Source organism: Excalfactoria chinensis, chromosome 1 (assembly GCF_039878825.1).
Source record: "Excalfactoria chinensis isolate bCotChi1 chromosome 1, bCotChi1.hap2, whole genome shotgun sequence".
Lineage (NCBI taxonomy): Eukaryota > Metazoa > Chordata > Aves > Galliformes > Phasianidae > Excalfactoria > Excalfactoria chinensis.
This window is the reverse complement of record NC_092825.1, coordinates 103,578,812-103,595,838: the sequence shown is the minus strand read 5'-3', so window position 1 is coordinate 103,595,838 and position 17,027 is coordinate 103,578,812. Positions and strand designations below refer to the sequence as shown.

The following is a 17,027-nucleotide window of genomic DNA, read 5'->3' as shown; positions in this document are numbered from 1 at the left end:
AATCCAGCAGTGGTGGGAATGAGTTACCACACTCTCCATCTTCCAGAGCACTCGCTGAAGAGTCCTGCAAGGGCTGCTTTGTGTGTCAAAAATGTTTTTGTTCCAGTATATCCAGTTGAACAGAACATTGTGGTATTCACTGAAGCACGGAAACTAAACCTCTGCAGCTGTAGTAGCGGTAGGGTCTTGCAATACAGCCGAAAAATGGGTCAGATTTACACTTAGTGCATGCAATTGGAATGCTCTCACTTTGCTGAGCAGCACATTGTACCTACTCTGCAAAATCACTCTGCTCTAATTAAACAGAGTAGATAGGTAGCAATGGAATTAAATAGAAAATTATGGATTTCCAGTACCAAGACTTATTTTTTCATCAAGCCCTTCTCAATTAAAGAATTTACAGTCGAATCTCAAGACTCATGTCAAAGAATACACCGTGCAGGTTGAGTCACAGACTCATTGTTACAATTTCTTTATTCAGTGATAAATCAAGTACTTGTTCTCCAGCTTCTGTATACTTAAGGCGTTGCACAATTAGGTCTTCAGTGTTGCTGCATCTCAAGGTTTCAACCTCACCTTAAGTATACAGTGAATAACAAAATGAAAACGAAATCTCTAACGTTTTCCTGATTTACTTCCTGAAATATTCTGAGAAACATTTTACTTGCGTGATGGTACAAATTATGCTAAGAGGGGAGAAGTGCAGTGTGGCACAGTGGGACAGCCCAGTCTTGAAAAATGAACAGAGAACCATGAAGTCTTTTCTTTTTCTCTTGTACTTCTTTCCCCACAAAAAACTGCCCAAGAAGTTGACTTTAACTTGGAGCTGCAGACACAGATAGCTCCTTGAACATTAGGAAAAAGCCGAATTGCTAACAAAACAAAACAAAACAAAACAAGGGATACAGACGCCTTTTACTTGTGACGTTAAGAGCCAGTGCTGGAATCACTGGTGGCCACCATCATGAAGCATAATGAAAGTCAAATGCAGAATAACGACAAGCTGCAATTCGCTGTGATGAGACACAATCCAACTAGAAAAAAAGAAAGAAAGAAAGAAAGAAAGAAAGAAAGAAAGAAATCATAAGAAATGCAATGAAAGGGAAACGTGTAGGGAAGAAGAGCTGAGTTGTTCCAGCATCTAAAAGGAGACACTGTCTGAGACTCCAACATGCTTATTATATATAAATATTGTGATCCTGAAAATACCCTTCATGCTACAGAGTCAATGGCAATTACAGAGTTGTACAGTAATATCAAGTGTTGCAATCATTTGTGACCATTCAAGAAAGCAGAATGAGTGAAGACTCAGAGTCTTTATATGCACCTTTTAATTTAATAGGCCTAGATATGTTTTTATGCTGGGTTATGGGACCTGTATCACTGAGAGAACTGTACAGCTGCTGGAAAGAAAGTTACCTTCCCAGTGAGCTCCAGACTGGACAGATGGCCCAAACTCTGGGAAGGCATCAGAGTATCATCATTACCTAAAGAGGTCTCAAAGAAGCTGCCCATATCTGACTATGGAAAATGGTCTTTGTAACATAAGCCTAGGGGAAATGGAGCTTATAGTGACTATTCAAGATTCTACAAGCAGACTGCTGGGGTACAGTCTTCTCTGTTCTTTCTTTGTCTTCTAGGTGAGAAACTCTGCACTCAGTGAAGCAAATTACATTATCTGCAAATACCATCATTATGAATCTAGAAAATTTGCTGTGGTCATGGCAGCTGCATTCCTGTGTATGAAGCCTCCATCAGGTAGGAGTTCCTAACTGGTAAGAACGTCAGATAAGCCCCTGCCCAAGAATGAAATGCAATCAGATCCACAGTAAACAGACATGAATTATGAAATAAGGTTAGGTATTATTTTTCTAACACCTCTCTTTTCTGGTCTTAAAGGCACAAACATACAAACTATTGTGAGGATCTAGATTTTACAAATAAAAAAAGTGACAAATCCTGTACTGAATCTGTTCCTGAATCTGGAGAAGTGTTAAATCCCAAAATTGCAGCAGCAGAACCTGCTACAATGGTGAACACCCTTCAGAGCTGTCTTTACAGACTCCCTGCAGGTTCTTACAAGACACTTAAGCATTATCGATATTTCAGTTCTTTATGTCTAACATCCCACCATTTATTTACTTATTTATTATTTATTTACTTATTTATGTAAATAGCTCCCTCTGAGAAATAAAGTGAAACCCAAGCATATTCATCAAGGGACAACTTCTGAAGCAAATTAGCTTCTGCAGTGGCCCTGCCCGTGGAAGGGGGGTTGGAACTTGATGATTCTTGGGGTCCCTTCCAACCCAAGCCAATCTATGGTTCTATGATTCTATGACTTAGAGGGGCAGTTTCCTTCTCTAATTATACAAATCCATGATCTAAAACTAAAAGAGGTATACTCTCTGTGGAAGTAGCAAGTGACTGAGACTGAAGGCACAAAGGAAGATGAGGAAGAGGAGGCTATCATCCTCTTCCACATTCTGCAGCATCCAAAAAAAGGCAAGAATTGTAAGAATTTTGTAGTTCTGTGATCTCCACCCACAGCAAACAGGCTTGGAGGTTTAATACCCTTACACAGAGGATGTTCATCTGCAAGTATTTAACCATTTCATGAAGAGCTGAACAGCTAAAGAAAGTAACTTACTTACCATCATTCAGTACTTCCATCCAGTAATGTGGAAGTCACTAATCATAGAACACTTGGTAGCTGAAGTTGTCAGACTTGATTCTGAAGTTGTATCTTCCCATCTTTCTCTTGCAGTAGAAAATGACAAGGCTCACAGCTGCCAGCACAAAGCCAAACACAGCAGTGACAATAAGGATAATACATCCAACTCCCACACCAGGCTTCTTCTCTCTTTTTGAAACAGATGCTAAAAAAAAAAAAAAAAAAAAAAAAAAAAAAAAAAAAAAAGACGAGGTGAAAGACAAAAGCTTTGAAATTCCTAAGTCTTTTTCTGGGGTACAAAGTCAGTCAAGCAGTATAACCGTGCCTACAGATTAGCCAAGAGAACTGTGGTACTGTATTGATACAACATTTTAAGGAAGATGATTCTCATGGAAAAGTCCAAGTTCTCTTTTTTATGTAAAGCACAGTGTCCTTACAGTCATTAGTCTGATATGTGTTGGGGATTTGACTCTACAATATTCTGAAAAAAGAAGATAGGATGAGGATTGGTGACTTTGAAACACTGTCTTACTTTTGTAATGTCCCCAGAGATTAAGTAGCAGGGATCTGGCCACTGCAGTCAATGGAGCCACACTGAAGGAGTCACTCAACTCTGTAGCCTGGACATAGGCATTTAGTGCCAATTGAGAAGCCCAAGGGTCTCTACAATATCTGCACATGTTTACCTGGTTCACATATAGATGCGAACCTTGTAATTGTCCAAATTTGCAGGCAGACTTCCCTCTCCTGTAACACTATACCTCTATTTATGTTTGTGTCTATACTCTTACGCACTTAATTCATTCTTGTAAGTGTTTGATGTATGCATAAAAACATCTCAGTCTGCATATGTTTCCAGGATAACTCTCATCTACCCACACATCTGCACAGTACATGGGGTGTGCAGATGATAAGCAGTGATAGAAACATACCAGAAACTAGTAACAGGATCTAAGGCACAGGATAGCAATCCAAGCTATGGAACATCCAGGACATCATTCTAAGACAGGCCAAGGCAGTATTGTGCAATACATTTATTTTTAGTTTGATTTTTTATTTTCTTGTTTTTTAACATATCAAGAGACAGGCAGTGGAAATGGTACCTTGTAGACCAACACAGACAAACAAAGGCTTTCTGAAGATAATGCGTCAGTGGCCTTCGCTATGTGGCATGTAGTACAGGTAAAGCACTTATAAATTATTTTCTGTTTCACTGCAGCAGATTACCTGCCACAATAGCTCATACTCCAACACAGAGCTGGAAATCATTGCCTATAGAATCATGGAATCTCTAGAGTTGGAAGGGGCCTTTAAAGGCCATCTAGTCCAACTCCTCTGCAGTGAACAGGAACATCCACAGCTAACTCAAGGACCTGATCCAGCCTCACCTTGAAAATCCCCAGTGGTCAAGGCATCCACCTCTGCCCATCTCTGGGCAGCCTGTTCCTGTGCCTCATCACACCTCACTGTAAAAGACTTTTCCCTAATATCTAAGCTAAATCAACCCTCTTTGAGCTTGAAAACATTTCCCCTTGTTCCATCACAACAGACCCTGCTAAAGAGTCTGTCCCCTTTCCTGTAGCTTCCCTTTAGATTTTGAAAGGCCACTAAGAGGTCACTTCAGAGCCTTCTCCAGGCTGAACAGCCCCAGCTCTTTCAACCTGTATGTCTAGCCCCACACTTGAAATGCAATGTGAATATCCAACATGGAAATATAAGGCAATATCTTGTAGCACCACGCTGCAACAGCTTTGCCTACAAACTGATATCATACAACCCAAACAAAGCCCCCATCTCTGCAGGTCCTTTTGTGCAATGGTTGTTTTGCTATATTAGAAGCATTTCAGGGTCTCCAGTGCAAATGGGAGTGAGCCCTACATGATGCAAGTGCTGTACAAAGAAAGCTGTATTCACTGATAAGTTTTAAAAGAAGAACTAATAGAGAAATGAACACTGAAGGCCTATTCTAACAGACTCCTACCTACACATAGGGGAAGAAAAATAAAATGTGCTGAATCAGAGTCTGTTTCAAATTCCAAACAAATATTGTGACCACGTATAGGAGAAAAATATACTCCTAAATCCATTACCAGTCCACAGTCAGAAGAGCATGAAGTGATTGCAAAACAAGCAGTCAGTAAGAGAATGGAGGATGACTTCTGTCTATTGCCAGTAGCCATGTGTTAAAACTACGGTGTTGGCACGTACAAACACTGTCAGTGAGTGCTTTATGCCAATACAATATGAATACAAATGGCTGGAGGAGGCCAAATAATTGCAAATGTTAATGGCAGTGGTTGCCCTTTAAAACATAACTCAGGATAAACACAGAAAAGGCAGAAGCGTAACAAATTGCTTGTATGCAGAGCTGGTGTTGACCGTCTGTTAACCTATGCTGCACCACTCTTCCGGGTTGACTGAAATGCCATGCATCAGCAAGGCTCTCCACCTTGCCTCGCAGTAATAACGAAGTCAGTGTCAGGAAGTTTAAAGAAACACAGCAATGCAGTCTCTGACATCCTTTGATTTAGGAATTCAGAGCTCAATATAATTGCGACCTAGGTACAATGTAGAGTAAACACTAGAAAAACTGATTGGAATCTAAGACAGAAACCACTTTTGCACTCTGCAAGTTTAATTGCGGCTTGATTTCATGGCTGTTGTACTTGCTGCCCTGTGAAACAGCTACACTTCTTTTTTTCCCCCCTCTGCTTTTCACTCCCTTGACAATTCGATAGTCTCTTTGCCAGAAGGCACACGCTTATTCACGCTGTCACACAGCTTCAGCAAGCATTTCTCCTCAGAGAAATATGCTGAGGATTTTGTTTCACAGGTTCTCAGGTTCCTTTGCAGTGAAAAAGAGCCTTAAAATGGTGGTTACTCTCTGTCCCCCTTTTTGCAAGCATCTATTCATAACTCACCAGCAGATTTACACAGAGGTCCCCAGGATGTTCTGTGGGTGGCAATAATTTCACCGGTTTTCAGGGATCGAGCTGCATGGCATCTCTGCAACAATCAATTCAGCAAGTCACATGGCTGAATAATGGACAACACAAAACCTTCTAGAGGGTATGTGAAAGCCCAGTGCTATTCTGACCCACGGATGTCTGTATTTCTTAATGTCATGCACTGTTTCACTGAAGCCAGTAAATTGAAGCTCAAAGGAAATGCCATTGGGAAACACTAGTTTAAAATCTGCAGTTAGTTACGTTGGAAAACATAGCTGTGAACAGATTTCTCATAGACAGCCTCTTTCTTTTCGTTAACTCCCTGTTTTGGGAGAAACCTTACAGAGGAACAAAGTTTCTCACTCTATCTATGTGTACAACACACAGCCCGCTTCTCTTCTGCATGCCTCCCTGGCAGCGCCATTCAGTTTGTTTGCTGTCCTTTTATCATAAAACACAATGTAAAGGTCGGTGCTGAGGTTATTCAGCAGATACTGTGGCTTTCCCAGAAGCGCATATAGATGCGGAGAAACGAAAGCAGGGAAGTGCAAAGGTGTCTCACCAAGCTTGATTGCACAAGAATGTATCGCCAGCGTTACCAGCCTGGTTACCCTGACGCACTTCTATAATCTACTGCCAGCAAGTGCCCGCAGCCAGGCCAGCCCCCCAGAAATAACCCTGTAGGTGTAACTTTGGTCTATCCTTGAACAGCTTTTCCAGTGAGAAAGGTCCATAGCTAGACAACATGCTCACACAGCTGTTCCCTGGTGTCAATGGTTCCTTGGTTCCTGGTGACTGTGAAGCAGCCTTGTTCCACCAAGCGTATGGGTGGTGGCAGCACAGCTTTCTTCTTCCCATCCAAAGTCAGGTCTCCTACTCATTTCTTATTACCATCATCCCTAATCTTTTAGAGCAACTTACTCTCTTCTCCAAGTAAACAAGGAATAAAAAGAGCGAATAAGAAGATAACATAGAGCAAGTAAGTCTATTACTCAAGTCAAACCCAAGCAGCTAAACTGCTCTAACAGCAAACCTACCAGCTCCTAGAAAAGCAACTGTTTGATTCCTTACAGCAGCAATACCAGCCCATTCAGACCCTGTCCTGCCCACCTCTCTTCTTCCCTTGCCTCTCACTTTCTTCCACATCCTTCCTCAGCTCTGCAGGACACTGCTTCTGCAACCATTCTGTGAACCTGGGGAGGGATCCAGCTCCCCAAAGTGGGGCATAGCCTGGGGGTTGCTTGTACAATGATACTTAATGCATTAAATCAGCTGTGAAACCTGGAGCCATTCTTCCAGCTGTCAGTCAAGTTTCTTGACCCCACTTATTTTATCTTTTTATTATTATTATTATTATTTTAAATCTGGGGGAAGCTTCATACCATGAGGAAGGAAACTAATATCTTCAGCTTGCCATTTTTAATCTCTTAGGAAGAGATCATTTACTTTATAATGAGCTTCAGCTGAGTTATTTGGAGCTAGAGGAAGGTGTTAAACAATGGAGGAGCACCAAACTCTTAATGAAAACATCCTCAGTGGGAGAAAAAGAAAAGAAAAAAATATATAGGAACAGGAAAGTTGGCAGACAAGAGGAAGAACTGTGTTAAGGGCATAAAGGGGGAGAAAAAATAAAAAAGAAGGGGGAAAAAAAGCTATCAGCAAAGCCAGATTATTATTATTTAATTTCCATGGTAGCAACACATTTTTAGATTAAGCAGTGTGTATCCCTTATGCAGAATTAAAAGGAAGCAATGCTTTGAAGCACTGGAAGAAGACAATTAGAAAGTGAGCTTTTTATGAAAACGCTGATTTACTGTTCATAAAAGCAGTAGAGTTTCTAAAAGCCCTGTTAAACTTTTAGATTCGTGGCCCTAGAAACTTAATGCCGTGGGAGCTTCCTCTCTCCTGGCACCTAAACCCTGACCTGGAGGAAAAAATCTCAAGGGGAAGAAGAAAGGACAGAAAGGCATCCCAAATCCATTTGCTCAGACATTCTCATTGAAACTGCCAATACGGGTGGTAACTGTGACATGCCTATGTGATCTGACATTCCTGAACAGCCTCTCTCACTGTAACTTCTGCTCATTGCCTTCCAGCCACCCCTAAGATGAGGTGAAAGGTTAAGTCCTCAAGTCCCCCAGCCTTTTAACACCCACTGCTGTGCACGTTCCACACTCCGAACTACAAGGATGAGAAACAGGAAGAAAGGAAGACACTCCCATATGGCTGTAGTTCTTCCTCGTTCCTCAGTGGAGGATGAAGGAGCCACTTTAAACCCAGTTTGGAAACATGATTCCCTTGGTTACACAGAAGGACCACGCACAGCACATCAGAAGAATATAATAACACATAGCAAAACCCTTACTGTCCTGCAGGTGCTTCCCGGTGTCTCCATGCAGATACGAATTTTGCAGTGTAGGTAAACTACAGAGTCGTTGACAAAGGAAAAAATCTTCAGCTTAAACCGTGCTTTGCTTGAATTTCCATTCTCTAGAAGCATGGTGTATGTATTAGGAATTGGACAGCTGAAAAGGAGGAGAAAGTCATGCATAACAGCTATAGAAGTCATGTTGTGGATATAGCATAGGAAGGTTGAGGGACTATTGCTGCTTTACAGGCAACAAATAGAGTGAGATATGAGAGGTGGTTGTGGGGATGGAAAAGAAGAGAAAGAGTGCCAGAGAGCACTGGCTTCACCAAACACAAAGTTGAAACCAACAACTTATTAGTAGGGATAGATTTTGTTACTAAGAAAAATGACCATCCTGAGTTTTCAGATGGAAAATGAACATAGGGAATGAGATGTCAAGGTGAATTTGGGGATCCAGACAGGAATAAACGTTATTCTTTACCAGAGGCTGCATTAATATTGTCTGTGAGTCATAACAAATAGAAATCAACTGTGTTTGACCAGTTAAACATTAAGGGATAGTGCATATGAATGAAGAAAACACACAGAAAAGATATTTTAAACAAAACACGATCAGTCAATGCCATTGGAAGATTCAAGGTAGGCCACATATTATTTCAAGTGACGTTTGCTGTACCTGTTCTTGATAAAAGCAAATGAGAGGGGATCCACTGAATTGTTGGTTGGAGTTGCCCAGCAGTCAGTGAGGACCACCTTCAGCTTGCTGTCTCGTCTCTGAATCCCCACTTCAATCAGTACATCGTCACTGGCAGAGATACTGAAATTTTTTGGTACTGGGGAGTTTCCGATAAATAACTGCATTTCTGTTCTGAAGTGTCCAGATCCATGTAAATCCTCAAAAATAGTGTAAATTCTGAAACAACAATTTGACTTTTCTAAAGACCACAAGTTTGACTGCTTCAGTAAGTCATAAAATGGTGCCTCAGCCTCTTGTGCATTTAAGTAGTGAAAACTTATCTGCAATCTAGGATGCTAGGGAAACATTCAAGAGAAAAGGGTGAAGAAGCATCAAGTTTTCTGTTGGAGTGTTAGGAAGCACAGAAATACAAGAGGAAGAACTCCAAGCGTAGAATGACATGGCAATAAAAATAGAGCAGATAGATTTTTGAGTAGACTTGAAGGGCAACAAGACTATGATCTGTCTTAAAGGCCCAAATAAGGACAGTAAAAGTTTAGCATAGAAGATAAGAGAGGAAAAGAAGCAAATTTGAACAGTGTGTGAAAGAAATCAGAAAATTAGACAGCTTAGAGAGAAGGGCTGGAGAAAGATTTGTACAAAGGGAAAACCTTGACCAGCAGAGCAAAGCTTGAACTGCTGTCTTTGCTGAGAGCATAAACAGTAGATTCGGTTCTATATTACTACTACTACTACTACTTCTGGCTACATGTGATTGCCCAGAAAGGCAAAGGGCAGGATCCTGCCTCCCAGAGATGCACCAGTGGCTCCCCAAATTTTATTTTATCTATGGCTTGGCCAGGTGATGGTCATGCAGCATGCCAGCATTTCAAAGCACAAAGAGATCATACCCTTCTGCAGTGTATCCAGAGGAAGTCAATAGATTGTTTTGAAACACACAGTGAATAGGACTGGCAACTTTTAAGTGGTGGATTACTCCCTTAGCAGAATCATCATTCCGCAGCATGGTTTTCACTATGGTGTTAGTCACATTCTGGAACACAGAAAAAAGAATCTTGATCAGTGCTCCACAAGGCAATTTCTGTACTTGAGCATGGTCTGAGCAAAAAATTGTTTTGGGATCCATAGAGGCATCCACAGCTCCTAATTACTGGAAAAAAAACTGAGGTATTTTCTAAGTATGATGCTGAAATTGATCTTAAGAAATAAGAAGATTCTGGCAGCTACAGGGGAAGCCCAGAGAGGTAGAAAAGGGGGATTTGGGTTTGGAGAGTCTCTTGAGCTTTCCTGCTGAACCCCAGAGATGCTCTTCTCTTTCTTGCTTGCCCTCTGTCCAAACACATGGGCAACTTCCTACTCACGTTGGAGGGTTTTTTTTTTTTCCAAAGACATTTCTTTGCCCAACACTTCAGCAATGAACAGACTGTGCCCCTAGATAAGCATTGCCCTTTCCATAGAGGGAAAGTGAATGCTCTGGGTCTTCTTGGCTTTCCCTGGCTCAGGGGACTTACGGTCTCAATTTCAGTGCCACATTCGCTCCAGCCAGCTTGCAGCACAGCATGAGTGCCATTGCTGATGCTAACGTTGCAAAGAGGCTCCCCCAGGTACAGAGAGGACTCAGGGATGGATTCCTGATGTAAAAATCCCTTTTGGATGGCAAGAATAGTCTTCTCAATTTCGCAGAACACTGTCACTGCATCTTTAATGGAAACCTCCTGGGCAGGTTTAACAAGGAGAGCAGGAGATGCTTGAGGAGGAACACTGGGAGCTGACCCAGAACCCGTGGTAAGAAGAGGCAGCGTCACACTAGAGAATGGGGTGTCCTCCAGAACTTTGTTTTGAGTAGCAGTAGAGTTCAATGAAAGAAAGGAGGATACAAAAGTTGAAGTCTCCAAAGACGCCACAGGTAAAACTGCACTGGGTATGGGCTTCTTGTCCACCGCAGTTCCCTCCTGGCTCGTAGGAAATGCTGAAGAGTGACAAAAATAAAGGTACTGAAGTAATTTAGAGTCAGACAGAATTGATAACATGAAAGCAAACCCATCTGAGGCCCATCTTGCACACGTTTGCTCAGAGAGATACAGTTGGCAATTAACAAAGACACTGATGGGAATCTGTAATGATTCTAGAAAGAAGGCAAGCAGGGGTAAAGGAAAAGCAGAGATTGAGATCAGCATGTATGTCAAATACACTGCTTTCAGCACAGACTCTGGGGTTACCCCATGGCACTTTGGTACAAGAAACAATCTATGTGTCTGACTTAGAATCAGAGAACAGTATCAGTTGGAAGAGACCTTTAAAGGTCATCTGGTCCAACTCCCTTACAATGAACAGGGACGCCTATAGCTACATCCGGTTGCTCAGAGCCCTGTCCAGCCTGACCTTGGATATCTTCAGGGATGGGGCATCCACCACCTCTCTGGGCAACCTGTGCCAGTGCTTCACCAAGACTTAGAGAGCACCTATATAATAAACTTCATCTGCAGTGGAACAGGATGTGTCTCATTGCATAAAAATTCTCTTAAGCAGTTTTTAATTGGCTGCAAATGCAAACAACATTTTCCTTTCCCCAAGCAGCATAAATATATATATGTGTATATATGTATATATGTATGTATGTATATGTGTGTGTGTGTGTATGTATGTATATAAATACATATATATATATGTATACGCACACACATCCCCTGGAGTTTCCCAGCTTCCAGGAGTGCCCCAAATTGCAAAGTTGTGGATTTGAATGTAAGATAAATATGAAGTTTTTGCTCCTTCCAAGCTGAATTTCCCAAAAGCTCATTATCATAATAAATGCAATGGTTAAACAAAACAGAGCAAAAGTTGGTATCAGCTCACAGATCTTTGTGACTTCTTCAGCCAATGATTAACACACAATATCACTGTGGTTACAAAAAGAAGCACAGATTATGGAAGAAACCTAAAAGGATTTAGGAGCTCAAAAACTGATTATATGTCAGCTAACAAATGATTCAAGGAAAGACAGAAGAAGCTAGATGAATTGGCTAATACAAAAAAGTCATTTGTCATACTGTACTAACTTTTCACCCCTGAGGCAATACAGAGGTCACACCATGCAACTGCTTTCTTTCTATTATCTTTTCTTCCCTTTTCTGTTAGTGCCAATGGAAATAACATATGTCTAATGGCAAAAATGAGAAAACAGAACTAATAGAAGACTCTTACAAAGGCAGCATTAAATATTAATATAATCAAACAAGGGATTACTGCAGTCAGAAATATATCAAGTCCACTGCAAGACTCTCCCCACTAGCATGCAAACCAGAAATCAAATTCAACCTTGGCAAAACTTCAGGGCCTGTGGCAAGAATGAGTGCCAGAGTTTAGTTAGTCATAAGATAGTAAAAAAAAATTGCCTGCACAGTTTCTTCCAGGTCTTTCCGGATGCACATCGACAAATCCATCATTGCAACTGCAGTAGTAAAATCCAAGTGTGTTATAACATGATGCATTTGGGGAACAGTCATCTTCTTTGGTCTCACACTCATCGTAATCTGTTGGGTATATTTAAGCAAAAGGCAAAGGTGAAGAGCGTGTAAATGGAAACGTGGTATTTCTGAAGGAGGTTCAAGGGATAGGTACCCCACCAAGCACTACCGTGAGTTAGCCATGGTCTTAGAAATTAACCTGAGATGAAAATTCACAGATTCACAGTTGAAAGGATAACAGGCAACGAGAATATACAGAACAGGCCACATACTTGCTTTTGATGCCCTTTGGCAGTTTGCAACACTAACATTCGGACAAACTTAACACATTCAGGATATATAATCTGAAATTGTTTTCCAGAGGTGACACGTCATTTTGTGGAACAGGATCCAACAGTAGTTAGTCAGGAGACTACTGTTTATTGTAACTGACTTAGATCTCAGAAAGAAAAAGAGATTCAACAATAAGCCATTGTGCTCATCTGGACAAACTGTTTACTTTCTCCTGAACTCCGGCCCACAGGTGTGTGAAGAAACGCATACTCCCAGTGCAGGAATTTTCCTTTTCAGCTATTTGTGCCTTGGATTTCTATCTTATTCAAAGTTATCAGTGCAACGCAGAGAGTAATGCATTTCAAAATAATTTTAAATGAAGTTAATTATGTCGGCGTACAATCAGACGTTTCCACTGGTGGCTACAACCCTCAGTTTGTTACAGTTTCTAATAACTCCGTATCTTGTTCTCTATAAAATTACTGCTAGCTAGAGACAAAAGGACCAGTTTGGTCTGATCAGGTGAACCTCTCTTCTTATCTTTTGATGTTTTCTGAAAAAGCCTATTGGATGGATAAGCAGAAGCAATACAGAAGAGCAAATGGCTTCTCGCCCATTTGTTTTACAGGTATTTACACCTCAAAAAAAAACCTGCAATAATAATGTTTATGATCTTTCTAGTTCTGAAGAACAATTGGGCTATAAGCAGCACCTTACCATTTATGGAGAGACTGTTCTTGTCAACTATGAAATAGGAGCTGTGTTCAATTGCATCACGAAAAGCAGCGATGATGTAGTAGATATCCACATCCTGTGCAGCCAGTAAATGGAAACTTACCACGGTGCTCCCATTAGTAATATCTGTTATCAATACTTTAATCAGCCCAGCATCCATCTGCTGAAGGATGTCAAGGGGCAGAGATTTACGTACCTGGAATAAAAACAAAGTACACATTAAAATGAGTAGATAGAAGCAATTATATTTTAGGCATTGTACACTGCCCAGAAAATAATATTATGCATTACGGTTGTGCTTCATACTCTGGAGCAAAAAATTGCTCTTTGCTTTATGATATTTTCACTCTACAGCACCTGAAGGATGGGGCATATATTTAACTGTGAACATTAAATAAACTATTAAGATACTTCATCTACCACTTGGCACAGCTCCTTGCAAAGACCTCTGATAGCAGGGGAGAGAAGAAATTTCGGGAATGCAAAATCATAAAATCACTTAGATTGGAAAAACCTATAAGATCAAGTCCAATCATCACATAACACTACCTAGCCCCCCACTAAACCACATCCCTAAGCAACATATCCACATATATCTTAAGTTCAGGAATGGGAACTCCATCACTTCCCTGGGCAGCCCTTTCCAATGCCTCACCACTCTTTCTGTGAAGAAATTCTTCCTGACATCTGATTTAAGCCTCTCCTGTTACAACTTGAGGCCATTTTCTCAGGTGACGGGTGACAGAATGTGAGAATAGAGTCTGACAGCCAGCTCACTACCATCTCCTTGCAGGTGGTTGTAGAGAGTGATGAGGTCTCTGCTCAAACTCCTCCAGACTGAAAAGCCACAGTTCCCCTAGCCATTTCTCATAAGTCATCGTCTTATCCCTTTACCAGATTCACTGCTTTTCTCTGAGCATGTTCCAACAGCTCAATGGACCTCTTGTAGTAATGGGTCCAAAACTGAGCACATTCTTTGAGGTGCACCATCGGCGGTGCTGCACAAATGGACAATAATTTCCCTAGTGCTGCTGACTACATGATTTCTGATGCAGGCCAGGATGCCATTGACTTTCTTGGCCACCTGGGCACCATGCTGACTCACTTTCAGACGGCTGTTGACCAGCACCCCCAGGACCTCTTCTGCCAGACAGCTTCCTAGACACTCTTCCCCAAGGCCATACTGTTTCAAGGAGTTGTCATGACCCAAGTGAAGCACCCAACATTTAGCCTTCTTGAACACTGTACAAGGTGGATCACAAATCCCCCCCGAGCATCCAAGAGCCAGGCTAAGGAATGGCTCCACAACACTTTGAATGGGGACAGACTCCCTCACAGCACTGCAGTGCTGAGCCATGGTTGAGCTGAGGGCATCCCAGAGAAGTCAATAAAGTTTATGGTATTGTATACAGTCAACTTGCAACTCACTGGCAGTCAAAGAGAGAAAACATCACCTGTGCCAAAACACACGGGGCCTCAGCTGTGGGTAGCCTGAAAGCAGCCTCGAGAATATGCCAGAGAGAAGTATGGTCAGCTTTCTGCAGGACAGGACCATATAGCTCTGCTTGAGGGTGTGCATCTGTTGGGCTACTCAGCTTCTCCATCTCCACTTCAGAGAATAGAAATTAGAAAGCTAAAGAGACTGGAGATGTAGATTTGACCTCCTCCTTTCCAGTCTTCATAGAACCATTAAGGTTGGAAAAGGCCTCTAAATCACCCAGACCAACCACCAAGCTATCTCTACCATGTCCCCTAAACCATGTCCCTCAGTGCCATATCCACATGGTCCTTGAATACTTCCACCACCTACCTGGTCAGCCCGTTTCAGTGCCTCATCATTCTTTCTGAGAAGAAATTCTTCCTAACACCCAACCTGAACTTCCCCTTTTGGTACCTGTGCATCCACAGGAACATCTCCTGCATTAAAGCAGCAATGGGACAAGTCTGTCAGGCATGCATAGGAGCCCAGGGACACACAGCAACTTTGACATTTGCAGCACCATTGCCCTCCATCTCCAGGTTCAGCATGTCAGAGGAAGAACAGACAAAGGCCAGATGGCACTGTCTAGCAGGACCAACCCAAGATGAGACAGAAGGCTGATAAGAGTACAGCTGTAAAGAGTATGTGGAGAAAACATTATACACAGAAGGACAGACTTGTTTCAAAGAAACTGAAAAATATCCACAAGTCCTCCCTTAATTGTTTTAATCTGATTACCCACACGATGAGCCCCACAGGACTGAACAGGACTCCCTTTCTACCTGCAGAGGTCCCCCAAGAGTACACAGAGAACACACATACACAGAGGCTTGCACGCCTGTCTGGCTCCAGCACCCAACCACACTGTATGCAGTGCACACCTGAAGGCCAGGTGCCAGGGGAGGCACAAGCTGTGTCATACCACCCATCAACACTGTGACTTCTTCCATTAGGTTAGTCTAGGGGATGCTCATAGATCCCCTGTGTTTCATAACATCTTTTCCCCACATGTCTGGGAAGTCTTATTGCATTCTTTCACACTTACAACTAAAAGATGCAGCAAAAGAATGAGTGGGTCATCACTTCCAAGCCTGAATCAGGTGATCCTGAGCTGTCAGTATTACAATCATGCTTAGAAACTGCCAGCAGAAGTGCAACAGTAAACTGTCAGCTCACATCTCTGCTCTGCTTTAAGACCATCTTTTCAGGATACACCAGGCACTTCCTTCCCTTGCTCAGCTTCCTAGAGCATTAAGGGAGTGGGTGGGGGCTGTGCTGCGATCACCTCCAACCCCTTCTTCCTCTATACATCTCCTGCAGGAAATATCTACAGCAGAAGGGCTGGAGCTCAGCCATGAGTTCAGACAGAGCTTGTGTCAGTGGAGCAGTGCTGAGGGCACAGGCCATGACCGCTGCCAGAGAAAGCCTAGTGAGAGTCAATGGGGCAGCTGTGGGAGCTGACAAGATAATTGTCAGAATCCTCATTTCTCTCACACCTGTGAACATAGCCCATGCATTTTTTTTTTCCCTCTCAGGACTGTCCCAGGTGACTACAGCTCCATGTATCAAGGCAGATGCATCTGTACACTGTGTATTATCCAGCCAAGCAGACCAAAGGCTCTGAAGGCATGCTGTAGTGCTTTTTTGAATTGCTGGAATTAACGTACATTGTATGGAGCAAGCCCTCTGCTTGCACCCACAAAAAGGCTCTCACATACCAATAAGCCCCACTGACAAAGCTGTCAGTGCCCCATGGAGCATGCGGGCAGAGCCAGCCCTAAGTTTTTGTATTTGAATCATCTTTTTTCCCTGAATTGCTAGACACTCACTGATTTCAGAGACAACTCTTAGTTAACTCCCAATCTCAACTCTGTTTCCTTCTCATCCTTCTCCTGAAACTTTCATTTCACTGGTGCTTCTCTGTGACTTAAGTTTGAGATGTTTGGTTGGATGCTTGCTTTTTGTTTGTTTGTTTCTGTTCCTTATCCACGTTTTTCCTTACTAGGGACTCAAAGCTCGAAAAGCATCGCTGTGATATTCATCTGTACTTGTATTTCGCCACTAGGTGACACTGCAAAACCCCTTATTCAGAAGACTGCTTGACTTCACTACAGGTGCCGCTCCCTGGGCTACCATCATAACGTTGAAGTAGGGCTGGAAAATACTGAAAAGAGAGAACTTTTTAGAAGAAATCTCAATTTTCCTCACTAGAAAAAATGCAATATCATGTACCTGTTGTTGCTACTATTTCTGTAGCACACACACAAAACACAGCAGTACCAAACCAGGAGAAATGTGTGTGCCTGAAGAGATCCCTGGGAGAGCAAGGCAACAACAGCAGAGCTAATGCCAGCACCAAGGGAAGGGAATGAACCTGATAAAATA

General features: G+C 42.2%; 1 protein-coding gene across 1 annotated transcript in view; it reads right to left on the bottom strand.

Annotated features, from left to right (window-relative positions):
* Window positions 1-2,691: 2,691 nt before the first annotated feature.
* The window catches only part of UMODL1 (uromodulin like 1), a 42,932-nt gene continuing 28,596 nt past the window's right edge, over window positions 2,692-17,027 (bottom strand). The window contains exons 14-21 of the mRNA XM_072339113.1: window positions 13,145-13,358; window positions 12,083-12,220; window positions 10,202-10,659; window positions 9,581-9,723; window positions 8,670-8,906; window positions 7,988-8,147; window positions 5,596-5,680; window positions 2,692-2,879 (exon numbers count right to left, since the gene is read on the bottom strand). Of these exons, the coding sequence (XP_072195214.1) occupies window positions 2,692-2,879; window positions 5,596-5,680; window positions 7,988-8,147; window positions 8,670-8,906; window positions 9,581-9,723; window positions 10,202-10,659; window positions 12,083-12,220; window positions 13,145-13,358 (1,623 nt within the window). The remainder of the gene's footprint in view (window positions 2,880-5,595; window positions 5,681-7,987; window positions 8,148-8,669; window positions 8,907-9,580; window positions 9,724-10,201; window positions 10,660-12,082; window positions 12,221-13,144; window positions 13,359-17,027) is intronic.